The sequence below is a fragment of the Podarcis tiliguerta genome, assembly GCF_965153285.1.
Source record: "Podarcis tiliguerta genome assembly, chromosome: 8".
In the NCBI taxonomy this organism is placed as follows: domain Eukaryota; kingdom Metazoa; phylum Chordata; class Lepidosauria; order Squamata; family Lacertidae; genus Podarcis; species Podarcis tiliguerta.
In genome coordinates this window covers 15,151,860-15,168,356 of record NC_139541.1, presented here as the reverse complement: position 1 = coordinate 15,168,356, position 16,497 = coordinate 15,151,860, and the positions used below count along the sequence as shown (strand labels likewise).

Below are 16,497 nucleotides of genomic sequence, written 5' to 3'. Positions count from 1 at the left end.
GCGTTTCAAAATAGGCTTGAATGGGTCCTGCTGTGAAATTCGCAGGAGGCCTTGGGCTTTTCATTACTGATATGCCTCAAGCTTTTGTATTTGTTTATAATTCAAAGGAAGATCTTCTTTTTTACCTCACCCAGAAGATCTTACTGGTCCAAAGGCAAGATGACCTAAGTGTGTGTGTGTGTGTGTGTGTGTGTGTGTGTGTGTGTCCATGACTGTGAATTTCTTGTTTCCCTACACACCCCCACTCACCCACCCCTTTATGAACAAGCCTGCATTTCCTTGACCTGCTTCAAAGAGCACCTGTTGAACTGTTGCCTTCTTGAATTATTTGTTTATTTGAAATATTTCTAACCTGCACTTCATTGCAAGTGATCCCAGGGAGATGCATGATAATAGATGGATCAACAGTATGTAGAAGGACACCAACTAGGCAGGAGGTCTATCCCACATAATGTTGGAATTAGACCTTTAGAGTTGGGGCACCTGTCAGGTGGCACTCCCTCCTGCTGCATATGAAGCAGGGGCTTTGTCTGTTGTCTTTTCAGCACTTGTTAAAGATGTTCCCTTTCAACAAGCCTTCTAAATTGCTTATCCCAGTTAGTATCTGTCTTGGATTTGAGTTGAATATGTTGTTTGTTGTTTTTAAGCAGTGTTTATTTAAAATTTATATAAAATTGTTTTTTATATAATTGTTTCAATTGCTTTTATATGTGTAACTGTTGCATAAATGTTATATATGCATTCAAGATGCCTTGTGCGAAGTGATTCTTAAATGTAATAATAAAAATAAAATAAAATAAAAATATTAGCATCCAGTCTAACTGCTAACATCCTCTAAACAACCTGAGTAAACAGCCTGGTGAAACAACCATGTTTTCATGTGAGGTTGGAAAGCAAAAAGAGATTGTTGCACCAGCCATACCTCGGAGGGGTTACATGAAAACTCTTACATAACCTGACATGTATGAACGCTTTTGAGATGATTGACAGAATAGATAACCATTTTTTTCAAAGATGGAGCCTTCATCCATCTCCCAGTGGTTTCATCTGAGTTGCACTCTCCCTGTCTGTTGATAGATTTATACCCTGCCTTCAAGGTAGCTTCCAACAAGAGCAAGAATGAAATAACAAAACTGCAAGCTAGCAAGAAAGCAAGAAATAGGGTAAATGAAAAAAATAAAATCAAGGTAATACCTCACAGGGGGAGGATTAGAACTGGACATGTCTGCAGGTCAAACATCTACTAGGAGAATAAGGTCCATGCAATGACAGAAAGTGGGAAAGATGGTTGGGGAGTTCCAAGACCTTTGCACAGCCACCAAGAAAGCCTTCTCCTGGTGCAGCTTAGACATAATGATTGTAACTGTCTGAATAGGGATTGCACAGATTCATGAAGGATAAGGCTGTGGATTGCGACTAGTCCCAATCACTGTCTGCTACCTCCATTATCAGAGGGTTTATGCCTCTGAATACTAGTTGTAGGGGATTGCAAGTGGGGAGGATGGTGTTGCACTCAGGTCCTGCTTGTGATAGACTTCTGGTTGGCCACTGTGAGAACAGGATGTTGAACTAGATGCGTCTTTTGGTCTGATCCAACAGGGTTATTTCATTCCTATGTCTGTATGTCAGGGTAATATGAAAGGAACGGGAACAGAGCCAGTAAAATAATTTCCCCTCCCAACCTATTAGAATTGAATTGCTCTGATGCCAATGTAAGATAGTTCACGCTCGACTTCACAGAGCCAAAGCACAGTTGGCTACAAATTCAAATATTTAATACAGTGTCTTAAAGAAAAAGTGTATGTAGTGGTTTACCGTTATAGCTGAGTGGATATAATTATAGGCAATTCCTATAGAACTCTTTTATGTGTGTTAGGTTTTGAGGTGTTAGACAAAAATACCAGGTTCTTCATTTGTGTATCTACAGGAATTAGATAAGCCATAGTTTAATGTGACATGAACAAGCTGCAGTGAGCCTTGGGCTTATATGTTTTCAGTTCTGAGGTATCCATGAAGTGGACTTTATAAGCTTTCCCTTCTCCTTTTGGTTAACTGCAGGTAGTAGTGTCCTCTGAGTCAATATTATCTATGGGTTGTTTGAAACAAGCCAACTTGAAACCATGATTTAGTGTAGCCTTCTCTTCCATATGTTGTTGAGAGACTCCAACTCCCATCAGCCCTTGCCAGCATGACCACTGGACAGAGAGTTGTGGCCCAGCAACATCTAGAGGGCACTATATTAAAAAAGGCTGGTTTAACATGACTTCTGTCCCTGCCCTTTCCTGAAGTTCTTCGATAATAAATATGTGTTTGTTTATTTTTTGCTAGGTATTCTCAACCCAAAGAATCCCAAGGAAGCTCCCAAATCCTTCAGCTTTGACTACTCCTACTGGTCTCACACATCGGTAAGAGCTCTGATTTTGTTTCGTAGAACAATCCCCTTTGAAGGTGGAATCCAAGCCTGTCCAGCTGGTGATTGGACACCCCCCTCGCCCCCTAAAGCAGCTGTTTTCTTCCTTTGACTGTATTGTGGTTTTAGCAACTGAAGTTTCCAAATATCATCTCGGTGTATGTTTAACTGCTTTTTCCATCATGGGTTTCAGAAAGATTAAATTCCAAGTGGCAAAGAACAAGTGTGTGCAAAGATGATAGAGGAGAGGGGTTGGCCCAAGGAGTTGGAGAATGGAATTTGAACAGCAAACATTTTCCTGCTGTGACTGTTTAGTTTTATTTTTTGTTCAGAAAGGAAACTCTTTCTATAGGATTATTTCTGGCTTGGTGAAAGATGAGTTTTAATCTGCGGGGTTATTAGGAGGAGGGCAGTGCAGTGCTGTGCCTTCAGCTTCTCTACTCCACCCCACTACTAAAATCATAAAACATTCTCTCCTCCAAACAACCCCCCCCCCAAAAAAAAAAATCACTTGCGAAAGCTGAATCTGAGGTCTTGCTTACTTCCAGTAATTGTTGGGCTTAGCCGTGGCTGCTCTTCACTTGTCATAAGGGTGGAGTAGATGGAAAAAAGAACTCCCTATTCCCAACAGATGTAAACTTGGATAATTGATTTTGGTCCAAGAGGAAGGTATGGGCAGGGTTAGTAGCCACTGAGCCCAGTTGGCTCTCATTCAGAAGAATCAAAGGACTGAAGAGTGTTTTTGTTTTTGTTTTCTAATCTCTGCATCCTGAACAAAGAAGCTATGAAATGGCCCTACTGTTCTGCTACCCAAGGGATAGGGAACCACAGGCACAGAAGCCTAATGTGGGGCTGTTGGGTAACGACACCCCCCCCTGCCAATCTGGTGCTGAAGTGGCATCAAAGCAATCCATTACAATCTATTGCAGAACAAAACTGTATCAATACAGGACGTAGCATTTTACATTAAAATACAGTGGAATGAGCTCCACTAACCTGGAAGTAGATGCCCCTAGTGGCAAATGCCCTGGGATGCGAGCGGAAGTTGCACGTTGGGAGTTCGGCAGCAGTGGGAGGCCCCATTAGCGAAAGCGCGCCTCATGTTAAGAATGGTTTCGGCTTAAGAACGGACCTCTGGAATGAATTAAGCTTGTAACCGGAGGTACCGCTGTATGGGACAATCCTGTATTATACAGGACAGGTGGCAACCCCACCCCCAGGCATCACTGTCTGGCCCTCAGTACTCTCTCTAGGCCACATTTCTCTTTCCCCAGGCCTCTCCCCAACACTTGGCCATACATGAGAAGTGTTTTTGCCTGATAACACTGTGTCCTTGAACTGTGATAATGCGTTTTCCTTGTGTAGATAGAGAGGTGTGTGTGCAAAATGGCCTACTGTACAAAACTAAAAATTATATTAATTGCTCTGTCTGCATTTGCCTCTGGCCCTGCCCATCATTGGCTGGGGGCTAATGGGAGTTGTAGTCCAAAACACCTGGAAGGCACAAGGTTGGCAAAAGCTGCTTTTATACCAGTCTTCCAAGACTGCTGTTCTGCATAGACCCCACTGTTATCTAGGAGCAGGAAAGCACCTGGCTGAAATGTCCCCTCTTGCTCCAAACCCATTTAGGTGGTCTTGGTCACACCCCTCTCTTGTCCCTCGGCACCACCATTGTAGTATGATAGATAGTTCCCATCAGAGCGTGGTGATGATGAACTTGCCCCACCAAGATAAAATTTAGCATCTGATCCTTGCACTCCTGCATGCGTGTGTCCGCGTTCTCTCTCCTGACCCTCTCCCCCAAGCTATTCCTCTTAATTGAGTAGTAAGTTGGTTTTCCACAGAGAGCATAGCAGGGCAGTCATCTTGTTGTGGGTTAATCTGCTCCACTTATTCCTTGAACGGGAAAATGTTCTGCTTGTCAGCTGAGGCTCCGGATTATGTCATGCTTGGAAGCCTCTTTTTAAAGAAATAGTATTATTTTTTTCTTCTCTTTGAATTTGCTTGCTCTCTGAAGCCTTCTGTATGTTTGTATCTTTCTTCAGTAAGATTGTGAAACACAATGATTCCCGTTTTTTTTTTAAAAAAGGAGCATCTGGCACTGACTTCTTTGCTTATGCCCTTTATATTTTATTTCAGTTTCATGTTCTGAGTTCTCTGAGAGTTGGAACTAGAGCCTGTTCAAGCTGGCAAGGCTTTGCCCTTAGAGAAGCAGTGGGACTAGTTGGGGTAATAGGGGAAGAGTGAAAGGTATTTTTCTAGTGTTCTGTAGCACTTTATTCTCTTTATTTGCTACTGAGGAGTCATACACTGGAGCAAATTCAGTATGTTGTGATAATCCAGGGTTTCTGACTTATCAGTTGTTCCACTTTGCTCTTCACCTGCTATGACAGAGAAAAACAAACCAGGAACCCACAGTTAAGTTTGTCTTCCAATTACATCCAAACCTGCTGTTTTGGTTTATTGTTCCCTAACAAGATGCAATACTAAGCCATGGTTTATTTAAGCCATGGTTGAATTTACCACATTAACAACACAAGCAAACTATGGCTTGCTTTTTAAAAACTTGGTTGGTTTTCCATCTGCTCTTGCCTTGTGCCTTGGTAAGTTGGTAAATATGTGGGGTAGAGTGGTCAACAAACCATTCTTAAGGAATGCTGCTCATATTTCACATAGCACCAACCATGGTTAAAACTCAGATTCATAAGCCAAGAACAAACGAAGGATGCAGACCATGGCTTGTTGTCAATAAACAACCCATAATTCAGACATGGGCCAGGTTCACACATAACACTAATCCATGGTTGAATAGGCCATAATTTGATAAACAATGTTATGTACGAACCAATAAGCCAGGCATATCTGAAGTCCGTTTCAGGGGCTTAATGCGGACTGCCTGTTGGTTTAATCCGGCCTCTGTAGCAGTTTAGCAGTTTATTTCCTGGGCTAATTTTTTTTAAAAAACTCAACAACTTCAGTCCTAAAAAAGGTCAACAACTATGGTTGGCCCTTTGATCGGCCCTCACAGCCCTTCACTTCATCAAATCTGGCCCTCTTTGAAAAAAGTTTGGACACCACTGTAAACCAACAACAAGCTATGGTTTAAGGTTGGCTTCTGACTGTGAAAACAAACCACAACCTCTTGTTCAGCTGTAACAGGAAGCAAGGCCATTTTGCTTTGTTTGGTTCTTTCATGGAGTGAATTTTAACAGTGTGGGAGTGATCAGTTACCAGCTTCTTCATGGCAAAACCTGGCTTATTGTGACAGCTCACCCTGTAAGCTGCAGTAATAGCATGGCAGTTTCACTACTTGCCCTCTTCTACAGCTGAGTTTCCCTTTCTCCCCTACAAATATTTCAACAGTTTATGAATTTGGCCTCGCTACCCCCGTTTACATTTTTCAGTTTAGGTTCCTCAAAACGTGAGCAAGGTTTGCATCCCTAGACTGCCCCAATACTTCCAGATTTGTCAACCAAATAAAGCTGTCACTGTAAACGACTCCAGCTGCCTTTAGTTTTCTCCCAGCCCTGTTTGTCCACTTGCTAACTTGCAGAAGATATCTACTTGCGACAAGGTTCTTCCTTGGCATTACAAATTAGCAAGATGCTTTTAATAAAACAGTTGGGGAAGTCTGCTTGGACAGCTGCATGAGCTGGTTAGTTTTCATGACTGGTTGCACTTTGTCGCTGAGATCAGAAGCAGATCCTCTTGATCTCCTGAAACAAAAAGCACTTGCAACTGCAAGGCTCCAGGAGACTTAGAAGTTCATCACCTTCCTTTTAAGTAGTCACCGTTGTTACTTAGATACCAAAGTGGCCATATCTAATGCTAATCTATAGTTAAAGGTGCACGAGGATACACTTGAGTGATAGGAACTGCAAACTTCCTTTGGTAACTGGTTGTGGTAATGGAGGAACACCTTAAACAGGGGCGAGGAACTTCAGGCCTCCAGGCCTGTATCTCTCTGACCCTTGGGATTCTTCCTAGGCTGAACATCCCTGCTCAGCCACACTCCTCCTCAGGCAACACACACCCCTTACAAGCCCTGCTTTGTTTTCTGCTTGAGTATTTTTTGTCTGGCTGGACTGTATCCTTGAACTCTGACTTGCCTGAATGGAGGAGGATGGAGAGAGGGGTGTGTAGATACTAGCTTACTGTACAGAGGTAAATGGTCATGATTTGCTCTGCCCACTTATGCTTCTAGCCCAGCCCTTCTGGCATGTGGCCCCATAAAGTTGCCCAGAAGTGAATGTGGCCCTTGGACTGAAGATGGTTCCCCATCCCTGATCTTAAGCATTGTATTCCATGAGGGTATGTCATTTAAAAATACTCATTGTTTAAGAACATAAGAAGAGCCTGCTGGATCAGGTTGAAGGCCCATCTAGTCCACCATCTTGTTTGCAGAGCGGCCAACCAGATCCCTCAATAGGATCCTTGGCATCTCTAGGGAAAAGGTCCTCAGAAGCAAGGCTAGATGAAACTTTGGAGACTAGTTGCCAGTCAAGAGTGGACATTCCTGGGCTAGTGGGACTAATGCAGCCTGACTCCACAGAGGGCAGCTTTATATGGCCAAGGAGTGCTTCCCACACTAGCAACCCTTACCATTCTTTACCAATCTTGCCTGTTAACAGCTGCTACTGCCTTTCTGTGGAAGGCTGTATCACAATCTTTGGATTCCCTTATCTCCTTCCCTTAAGAACATATCACATGAGATCTGCTAGATGAGATGAAAGGCCCCCCTCATAGTCCAGCTTTCTCTTCTCACATTAGCCTGCCAGATGCCCTAATGGGAAACCCTTTACAGTTGTTCTATTCCTAACGGGATCCATACTGACTCTCCGCTTACCCTTCTGTTTAAATCTTTGCAGCCTGATGATCCTTGCTTCGCATCTCAGAATCGTGTGTACAATGATATTGGGAAGGAGATGTTGCTGCACGCCTTTGAGGGCTACAATGTCTGTATCTTTGCCTATGGCCAAACTGGAGCTGGGAAATCCTACACGATGATGGGGAAGCAGGAGGAGAATCAGGCAGGGATCATACCACAGGTAAGGAAGAGTCTTGGGGTGCCCTGCTTTGCAAAATGCTTCTAGCAATTGGCTTTCGCATGGGATTTCTCTGAAGCTTACAGGGATCAGATTCCAATTTCTTTTCCTCAACCAGAATCGTTGCCTTCTTTTTAGAAATGCAAAAGGTGTGGGAAGAAAGAAGACATTTTAAATAGTCAAAATTAAAGTTACCCCCTCTTGTTAGGATTTAAGTGCGTTTGTCTCAACATTCTGTAAGGGCACAATCAAAGTATCATTATTTATGGAAAACTTATAGCAGGAAGAACACATTCATTTGCATGCTTTTGGGGGCAACTGTGTCCATACAAGAGTACCGTAGGTGAAAATGCAACATGCAGTCTCAAAGAACTTTAGGTTTGTCACCTACGGAGAGAGAAAAGTTTGGGTTTTTAAAGATATATATATTGTCTTTTCCAGAGAATGTGGGATACATCTAAGTGGATAGCAACCATAAAATCAGCAATTCTGACAGTCATTATAAAAACAAGGCAGAAGTAAGAATGACTCAGAAAAACAGCAAAATACAGAACAGCAAACAAATCTATAAGGAGGGCGTAGCTCGGTTGCCAGTAGCAAGAGGAACAAACACAAACCAGTGATCAGCCAATTATAATGACTGTCCTAAAAAGAAAAAGAGGAAAAGTGGATTTGGGTGAGGCACTTGAAAAGGAACAGTCTCATCTTTGCATATTTACTGTGCTCAATGACCCAGTGATCTGGCTCTGTATAAGGCAGCTTGTTATGTTCCTATGTGTTAAGGGAAGGATTGTAGCTAAGTGGTTAGTGCATCTGCTTTGTATGCAGGAGGCCCCAGAATCAATCACTAGCATCTCCAGGTAGGGCTGGGAATGTTCTGCCTGAAACCCTGAAGAGCTCCTACATCTTGGACAACACTTAACTCGATGGCACAATGGCCTGACTCTGTATAAGGCAGTTTCCTATGTTCCTATGTATAACTTGCCATTGGTTGTGCTGCTGCTGCTGCTGCTATCAAGTTAATTGAATGAAGTGTGTTTGGGAGGGGAGGCAGTTGCTGAGACTAGATTTCAGCCTCAATAAATACATTTTGCTGAATAGGCATTTTGTGCCCTTGTTCTGCTATAGGATCAGCAGCAGATGCTGCTGGCTCTATGCCCCCTGAGTGTAAAATAGACAGTGAAAACCCTTCTTGTGCTAATGGGAAAAACACATGCAGAGCAGACATTTGATGAGGGCTGAGTTATGGCCAGAAGCTGGTGGTAGGTTAAGCAAAATGCCAGCCAGGTGTCGGGGCTGTGTGTCTGCATTTGGAAGCAGGGAGCAAGGCTGAACTCGAACGTGCTGATTGTTTTGCATGAAGTTGCTGCATTCTATATCAGAGTTGGGTAGCCCATGGGGCATATCGGGCCCCCAAACCTTTTGATGTTGCCCGCCCCCATGGGTATCCTTTTAGAATGATTGTATGATTCTACGTTTTTAGAATATAGGAGAATTTAAGGCAGTATCCAACACACTTGTTCGTTAGTGCAAGGATTTACGTGTGTGCAACAGAACTTCCCCCTGTGCATGTCCTCGTCCTCCCCAAATTTGCTAGGGAGAGTTGGGGAAACCTCAGATCAGATTTAGGGGTCTCACAGAATGGAGGGGAGGGGGAGATCATTGTGTTGCTCAAGCAGAAAACCTTGCACTGGATGCTCCTTTGGGCATAATCTTTAATTATTGTTTTTCAAACCTGTTTTCTTTCTGCTACTCTTTCCTACCACCCTTACTAGTTATTTCAGGATGGCGATGCCCTGTAAAACTTTCTCCACCATATCCTCTAAAATTCCTCTTTGTCTTCATTGCTTCAGCCTCCTTTGGCTGCTGAAACAGGAGCGATTTTCTCTTTCTGTCAGCCTCCATTTGGAAGGCAAAGGCTTAAACCACCCCCACCCCCCGCCCAGCATAAATAAAGCAGATATTTAACAGATTTTACTATGTATGTACACTTTACAGCAGGGGACAGCAAACTTTTTCAGCAGGGGGCCAGTCCACTGTCCCTCAGACCTTGTGGGGGGCCCGGACTATATTTTGAAGAAAAAAAAAAAAAAATAAACCAATTCCTATTCCCCACAAATAACCCAGAGATGCATTTTAAATAAAAGCACACATTCTACTCATGTAAAAACACGCTGATTCCCGGACTGTCCGCGGGCCGGATTTAGAAGGTGATTGGGCCAGATCCGGCCCCCAGGCCATAGTTTGCCTACCCATGCTTTAGAGTATAAAATCCGGGTTTCCTGGAAACAGACTCCAAAAACTTCATTTTTGCACTGAATTGCATGCTGGTTGGGGTGTGATTGCTTCAACCATTAGTGCCTGCTCATGCCTTCCTAGCCCCTATTGTCAGCTCTTTAAGTTCCACCTGCAACAAAGGACTAAGGAAGGCCACAACTGTACCTCACACTTATACTACAAATCCACCACAGATGCACAATTACTGGTCCAAACGATACATTTAAAGCACTATCCTACCACTTTAAACAGTCATGTGTTCACCCCTACCACCAAGAATCCTGGGACCTGTCATTTGTAAAAGGTGTTAAGAGTTGTTAGGAGAGCCCTATTTATGTCATAGAGCCACAGTTCCCAAAGTGGTTTAACAATCCATCCCTCTTCCTAGAGAGCTCTGGAAATTGTATCTCTATGGAGGAAGTAGGAGTCTCATCACTCATTACATATGACAGCTCCCAGGATTTTTTGGCTGTTTAAAGTGGTATAAGAGTATTTAAAATGTGTAGTGCGGTTGTGACCGAAGAAGTATAGAAGTGAGATGATCAGTAACTGGGTAGGTTAGCTGAAAGGGTTGTTAACCCCAACAACCTCCCAAACTGAGTTTATTTTGCTTTTAAAATTCCAGCAGATCAACTCCAAAAGTGATTCTTCTTAAAAATAAGTCAAAGTGTTTTCACAGCTGGCTCTGGGAAGATTTAACATCTTAATTATCCCTCTCCTAGGAGTTCTAATGCCCCCTTCCCCCCATGCTGAAGTTGAATTTGGTTATAATCAATATCTGCATAAAGGCTAAATGGATTGGCTGCCAAGTGTATTTTGGGGGTGTGGGGTGGGCATGGGGAATGGATTAGCAGCCTCTGTGCCAGACCCCATGTATTGGGCAGAAACACTGGAAGCACAGTAGATTAAGCACCGCAGGGACTTTCCTTACATTTTTCCTTCTCCCTGGTTGTAGAGTGATGCTCTCTCTCTAATCTCTTTATAGCTCTGCGAAGAGCTGTTTGAGAAGATCAATGACAACAGCAATGAGGAAATATCTTACTCTGTGGAGGTAAGTGTCTTGGTTGAATTTCAGGGACACTATTTAAACATAACTTTGGAAGGGAAGCCTTGTTAAGGCACAACTCTTGTGATATTGAGACATAATCCTTGGTCCCGCTGATCAGCTTTGTATGGGTGTCTGTGTCTATATAGCACTACCTGGCATTTTACAAAGAGCAGGTATGTCTCTACCCCAAGGCACTTACAATCTAAAACAGGCAGAAGGAAGCATGAGAGGAATTGAGGAAATGGAGGCATGGGCAGGCAGGAGAAGGCTATGTTATTATTTCTATTACACATGCATTGGCTTTGTTACAATATGGTGTAGGAACTTGGGGGTGATCTAGACTGCACCCACTACTGCTTCACACCCTCCTCAAATGAGAGAGGAGTGTGTGATTGTATGTAGAAATCATCCTACTGTAGGAAGGTAACATTTACATTTCTTGTTCACAGAATATTCACAGAATATTGTGCATAAGGAATTATGGCCCTCAGCCTAAAAACGGTTCACCCATTCGCCTAAGGAATAACCCATTACCTTCTGAAATGCTTTCATCAGCAACACAAGTGTCTCTAATGTCATTTTTTCACCCCCCAGCCAGACTTGAGCATCCCACCTGTGGCTCCAAACTCCATATAACCCAAGTCTTCATGCTACTGCTTGCCCTCTTCTCAAATTTCTATTCTCCACAGGCTCCCCACAAAAGCCCCAGCCCCAGCCCCCCCTTCATTTCCTTCACTGCTGGCCACCTCTGCCAATTTAAAATAGCAAGAAGAGGTTGATGATGTGCTAGCTGCTGGTAGGTCATGTATTCTAGACCTTAAAAATGCTTTGGAGCCTCATTTGCCCTGTCTTCTGGTGACAAACTCAGCGCTATATTTGTAAGCTCATGGTGAATTTTATTTTACAAATACTTGGTGCGAAGGGAGGGCAGATTTGACATTGGAAACCAGTTGTCCCACCACTGCCTGCCAAAATAATAAAGGATTGTTTCTAGCTATATCCTACTCAGAGTAGATCCATTGACATCAATGCAAGTAAATTAGGTTTGATGGGTCTACGCTGATGCAGCCAAAAGATACAGATCTTTATGTGTAGTTTTGAGCTCTTCAAGTAAGAATCTGTCCCCTTCCTCCAAATCCTTATCCAATTCAGCCAGTCTGGGAGGGCTTAGCAGAAGCCGTCTCCATTGCCTGTTGAATAAGGAGGCCTGATGAAAGCATATGGAACAAATGCATGCAGCAGTGTGCTATTTTTACCTAGGTTGCATTTCCGTCGTTTGCCAACTTATGGACACACATCCTCCTAAGCATTGGCTTGGCAGACAGCCTAGGAATTGTCATTGTTGTGTCGTGTTAACAGGAAAAACGTGTTTGTTCAGCACAGCTCTGTCTATTATGCTACCTTCCGGTCACCCCAGTCACCGGCATTCTTTGGGCTCTGAAGCAGTCACGCCCCCTCCAGCTACAATGCACACCTGTCGTTTCCTTCCTTGGTTGCTAAAAAGGCTTTCCAACACTGCATTTGTAGCCTGGGGGCAAAGCAGCAGTCACACACGCCTGGGTATGCACACAAACACACGTACGTATGTACATACATACATACATATATGGAGAGCATGAAGTCTATAGCCCTCTCCTGATATTGCTCCCCAGCCTCTGCACTAGGAGCTTTCATATAGCCCACATTCTGTCTATCCATCTCAAAACAACCTCTTCCTCCTCCCACCTTTCACAACCATCTAAGCATGTGGCCATCACCACATGCTTCTTTGAAAACTTGGATAGGTCTAGAACCCAGGAGTGGCTCTTCAGGTTTCCTAATTAGCAGCTGGAGCGACAGAGGTGAAATTTTGCCACTTCCTGGAATGGGTTATAATTTCCTGTGTGACTACAATATGCACCTCCCTCCCGCCCTCCCCCAGTGCCTTGCACCCAAGCTGTAAATCAACCTTTGCCAGATGTCGCTGGAGGACATTCCTGATAGGGATGGTGCCTCCTACTGGAAGGATCAGGCAGGGTCCTCTGAAGTCTTTTGCCTCCTCTCCAGTATGAGGAGTAAGTAAACTTTTCCCAGCATCAGGTCCACCCTGGTATTTATCTACAACAGCAGCCATGAACCTCAGCTAGCGTGGCCAATAGTGAGGCATCAGGGGAGCTGTAGTCCAACAAGATATGGAGGGCTACATATTTTCCTATTCCTGGAGTTGGCCATAATGGGCTAGAAGGAGCAGTGATATGATCTGACTTAGGTAAGGTGGTCTCATTAGCTTAATAGCTTTTTGGATGGATAAATTCCTCTCGTTATTTTTCTTTGTAGATGCTAGAGTAATCTAAAGAGCTCTTACGTAACTCTTTCATCCAAAGTGCATATTGATTGCTTGTTCTGAAACATAATCATTGTGAATAATGGAGCCTTCTTAAATGATGATTTTTTTTAACTCTGTAAAAGAGGAGCTTTCTAAATATATTTCTCTCTTCATACTCCCTGGGTCACCTGTTTTGAGTAAACCTCTTCCTTAACATCATTTTCCTGTATTGGTTTTCTTACAATTGTCCAGATTTGAACCGTGTGTGTGTGTCTTCTTGCAGGTCAGTTACATGGAGATCTACTGTGAGAGAGTCCGTGATCTGCTGAACCCCAAGAACAAGGGGAATCTCCGTGTCCGGGAGCATCCTCTGCTTGGGCCGTATGTGGAAGACCTGTCGAAACTTGCTGTCACTTCTTACACTGATATTGCGGACCTCATGGATGCTGGGAACAAAGCTAGGTAGGTTGGGTCTTATTTCAGGCATGGCACAGGGACATTGGTGTTTCACAACTCACACAGCTGTCAGGTCTTAAAAATATTTGCTAGTACACCAGTGAAAATAATTTCCCTGTCACCTTATGAATATAACCATTAGGAGCATTGCCTAACAAACATTTTGGCCAGTCAGTCAGACCCTGCATGTGAGCCAGGAAGTCCTTCATTGGATATAGTTTCTCATTTCAACAGAACCTGTAAACTATGGTTAGGAGGCTTATCCTAGGGCACAATGATGCAGCTGCTTTCTGAAGCTAAGCTGGTGAGGGGGTGGCCAGTGCCTGGGGGGGAGGGCACTGCATACACTGCCTTGAGCTCCCTCGTGGAAGAGCTAATACAAGTGAATTCCCCCACTTTTCAGCCAAGGTTAGCTCCAAAAGTGGATTACAAATCAAATAGACAAATACAAAGGATTCAAGGGTATGTGTCTGGCTGTCTCTCCTGACTCCTGGCAGCCCATAACACAGTCTAGAAATGGGTCTTCCAGCTATTGTTAGAATCCAACTCCCAGCAGCTGCAGCAGCCAGCATGGCTTTGGTAAGGGATGATGGGAGTTGGTAATCCACCAACCTTTGGAGGTCTGCAGGTTCTCCCATCCCTAACCTAGTCCCAGGTTCAGATCACCTTGTATGATGGTAAAGATGCCAACTTCCCATTGATTCTTCCCATTAATGGTGTTCTTGTTCTTTAACCCCGAGCTTTCCCTTTCTTTCTCTTTTCTGTATTAAAGGACGGTGGCAGCTACCAACATGAATGAAACCAGCAGCCGTTCCCATGCAGTCTTCACTATTGTTTTCACGCAGAAGAAGCATGACCTTGAAACTGACCTTTCCACTGAGAAGGTAGGCTACTCCCAAGTTGGGGATCAGGGGAAATAGCTGGGGTGCAAAGCAAGCTCCTTGCAACTAGATCAGGGACTTCCCTCATAACATGACTTGGGAACTGCTTGCTCTCTTTTCCAAGGGTGGTGAGAAATGTCGGGTGGATTGCCTTCTGATCTGCTTAGGGTTGTATCCAACTAAGGCCATATTTACACCTTAAATATAACGCATTACAGTGGTACCTCGGGTTACAGACACTTTAGGTTACAGACTCCGCTAACCCAGAAATAGTACCTCAGGTTAAGAACTTTAATTCAGGATGAGAAAAGAAATCACACAGCGGCAGCAGCGGGAGGCTCCATTAGCTAAAGTGGTACCTCAGGTTAAGAACAGTTTCAGGTTAAGAACAGACCTCCAGAATGAATTACCGTATTTTTCGCCCTATAGGACGCACTTTTCCCCCCTCCAAAAATGAAGGGGAAATGTGTGTGCATCCTATGGGGCGAATGCAGGCTTTCGCTGAAGCCTGGAGAGCGAGAGGGGTCAGTGTGCATCGACCCCTCTAGCTCTCCAGGCTTCAGGAAGCTATCCCCCCAGCCCGGCAAGCTCCGGGAGCGATGGCGAAGCTGTGCGCAACTTCGCCATCGCTCTCGGACCCATTCTGGGGGCTGGGGTCGGGGGAAGCTCGGGCTTCCCCAGCCCCGCAAGCTCCGGGAGTGATGGCGAGGTTGCCCAATCTTGCCTTCACTCCCGGACCCCCAGCCCCGAGGCTGAAAACGAAGCCAGGCTTCTTTGCTCTTTGGGGCTCGGGGGGGGAGGGAATAAATCCCCCCCTTTATCCCCCCCCCCAAATAAGTGTGTCCTATGGGCCGGTGCGCCCTATAGGGCGAAAAATACGGTAAGTTCTTAACCCGAGGTACCACTGTATTTATTTGAAACACTTTAAACAGTGATGGCTTGCCCCAAAGAGTTCTGGAAAGTTTAGTTGTTAGAAGACCCTCATTCCCCTTAGAGGGCTACAATTCCTAGTGGTTTAACAGTCTCTCTTCCTAGGGAACTCTGAGAATTATAGCTCTTGGAGGGGAGTAAGGGTCTCCTAGGAAATCTAGGATACTTTGTGGGAAGCCATGACAGTTTAAAGTCTATCAGGGTGCTTTAAATATATCTTAAGAATTTGGCCTTAGTAGGTTACAACACTAAGAAAGAAGATCTCTGTAGCTGTAGCATAAGGAGAGCCTGAGTAAACCCCCCTCCTTTCACAGAAGTGCCAGTGTTTCTGCTTGGCAGGGCTTAACTAATTACCGCCTCATTAACTCTCTCTCTTCTTCTCCATCCTCCCTGTTGGCCTAGTTTCCTTTGGAGGTGGCAACAAGCAAGCTGCCTTTTTAAACTGTGGAGGGATTTGCATGTTTAAAAGGGGAGCTTATTCTTCATGGGGGAAGTCTTTCTCTGGCCTGAATGCTACTTTAGGAGGAAAAAACAGGAGAAGCTTTAGCACAGTGCATTGTGCAATTGGGGTACTTATAGAACTTTTCAGTTCTAAGAATAAACATTTATCTCTCTACAATAGAAAATCTGGGGCTTTTTACTCGAGGAAAAAATGTGAGTAAGGGAGGGCATGATAGAAGTGTCTCATAAAATGATGCATTGTGTGAAGAGAGTAGATACGGAGAAGTTTTTCTCCCTCTCTCATACTTCTAGAACTCATGGACATCCAGTGTAGCTGAATGTGCACACAATACACAGTTAAATGATGGAGTTCGCTCCCACAAGAGGCCACTAATTTGGCTGGCTTCAAAAGAACATCACTACTAGCCACAATGGCTATGTTCTCTGTCTACTGTTGGAGGCAGTATGTCTCTGAATACCAGTTGCTGGGAATTGTAAACAAAGAGAGTGCTGTTGTGCTGAGGTCCTGCTTGTAGGCTTCACATTGGGGCAACTGGTTGGGTGCTGTGAGAGCAGGATGCTGGACTAGGTGTGACTTTGGCCTGATTCAGCTGCAGGGCTATTTTTATGTTATCACGTTACCTGTTCTCTCACATTAACACTCTGCAAAGTTGCAGGAGGACGGTGACCTGCTTGTCATGTTG

At 44.2% G+C, this 16,497-nt stretch overlaps 1 protein-coding gene across 15 annotated transcripts in view; it reads left to right on the top strand.

Moving 5' to 3' along the window:
- Positions 1–16,497, top strand: part of KIF1B (kinesin family member 1B) — a 128,595-nt gene that overhangs the window by 33,528 nt on the left and 78,570 nt on the right. For all 15 annotated transcript variants that reach the window (XR_014514445.1, XM_083453645.1, XM_083453639.1 and 12 more), the window contains exons 3-7: positions 2,329–2,405; positions 7,279–7,458; positions 10,718–10,783; positions 13,369–13,547; positions 14,314–14,425. Coding sequence is in view for 14 of the 15 variants with exons in the window: in XM_083453645.1 (XP_083309771.1) it covers positions 2,329–2,405; positions 7,279–7,458; positions 10,718–10,783; positions 13,369–13,547; positions 14,314–14,425 (614 nt within the window). In the remaining variant the exon portion in view is untranslated. The remainder of the gene's footprint in view (positions 1–2,328; positions 2,406–7,278; positions 7,459–10,717; positions 10,784–13,368; positions 13,548–14,313; positions 14,426–16,497) is intronic.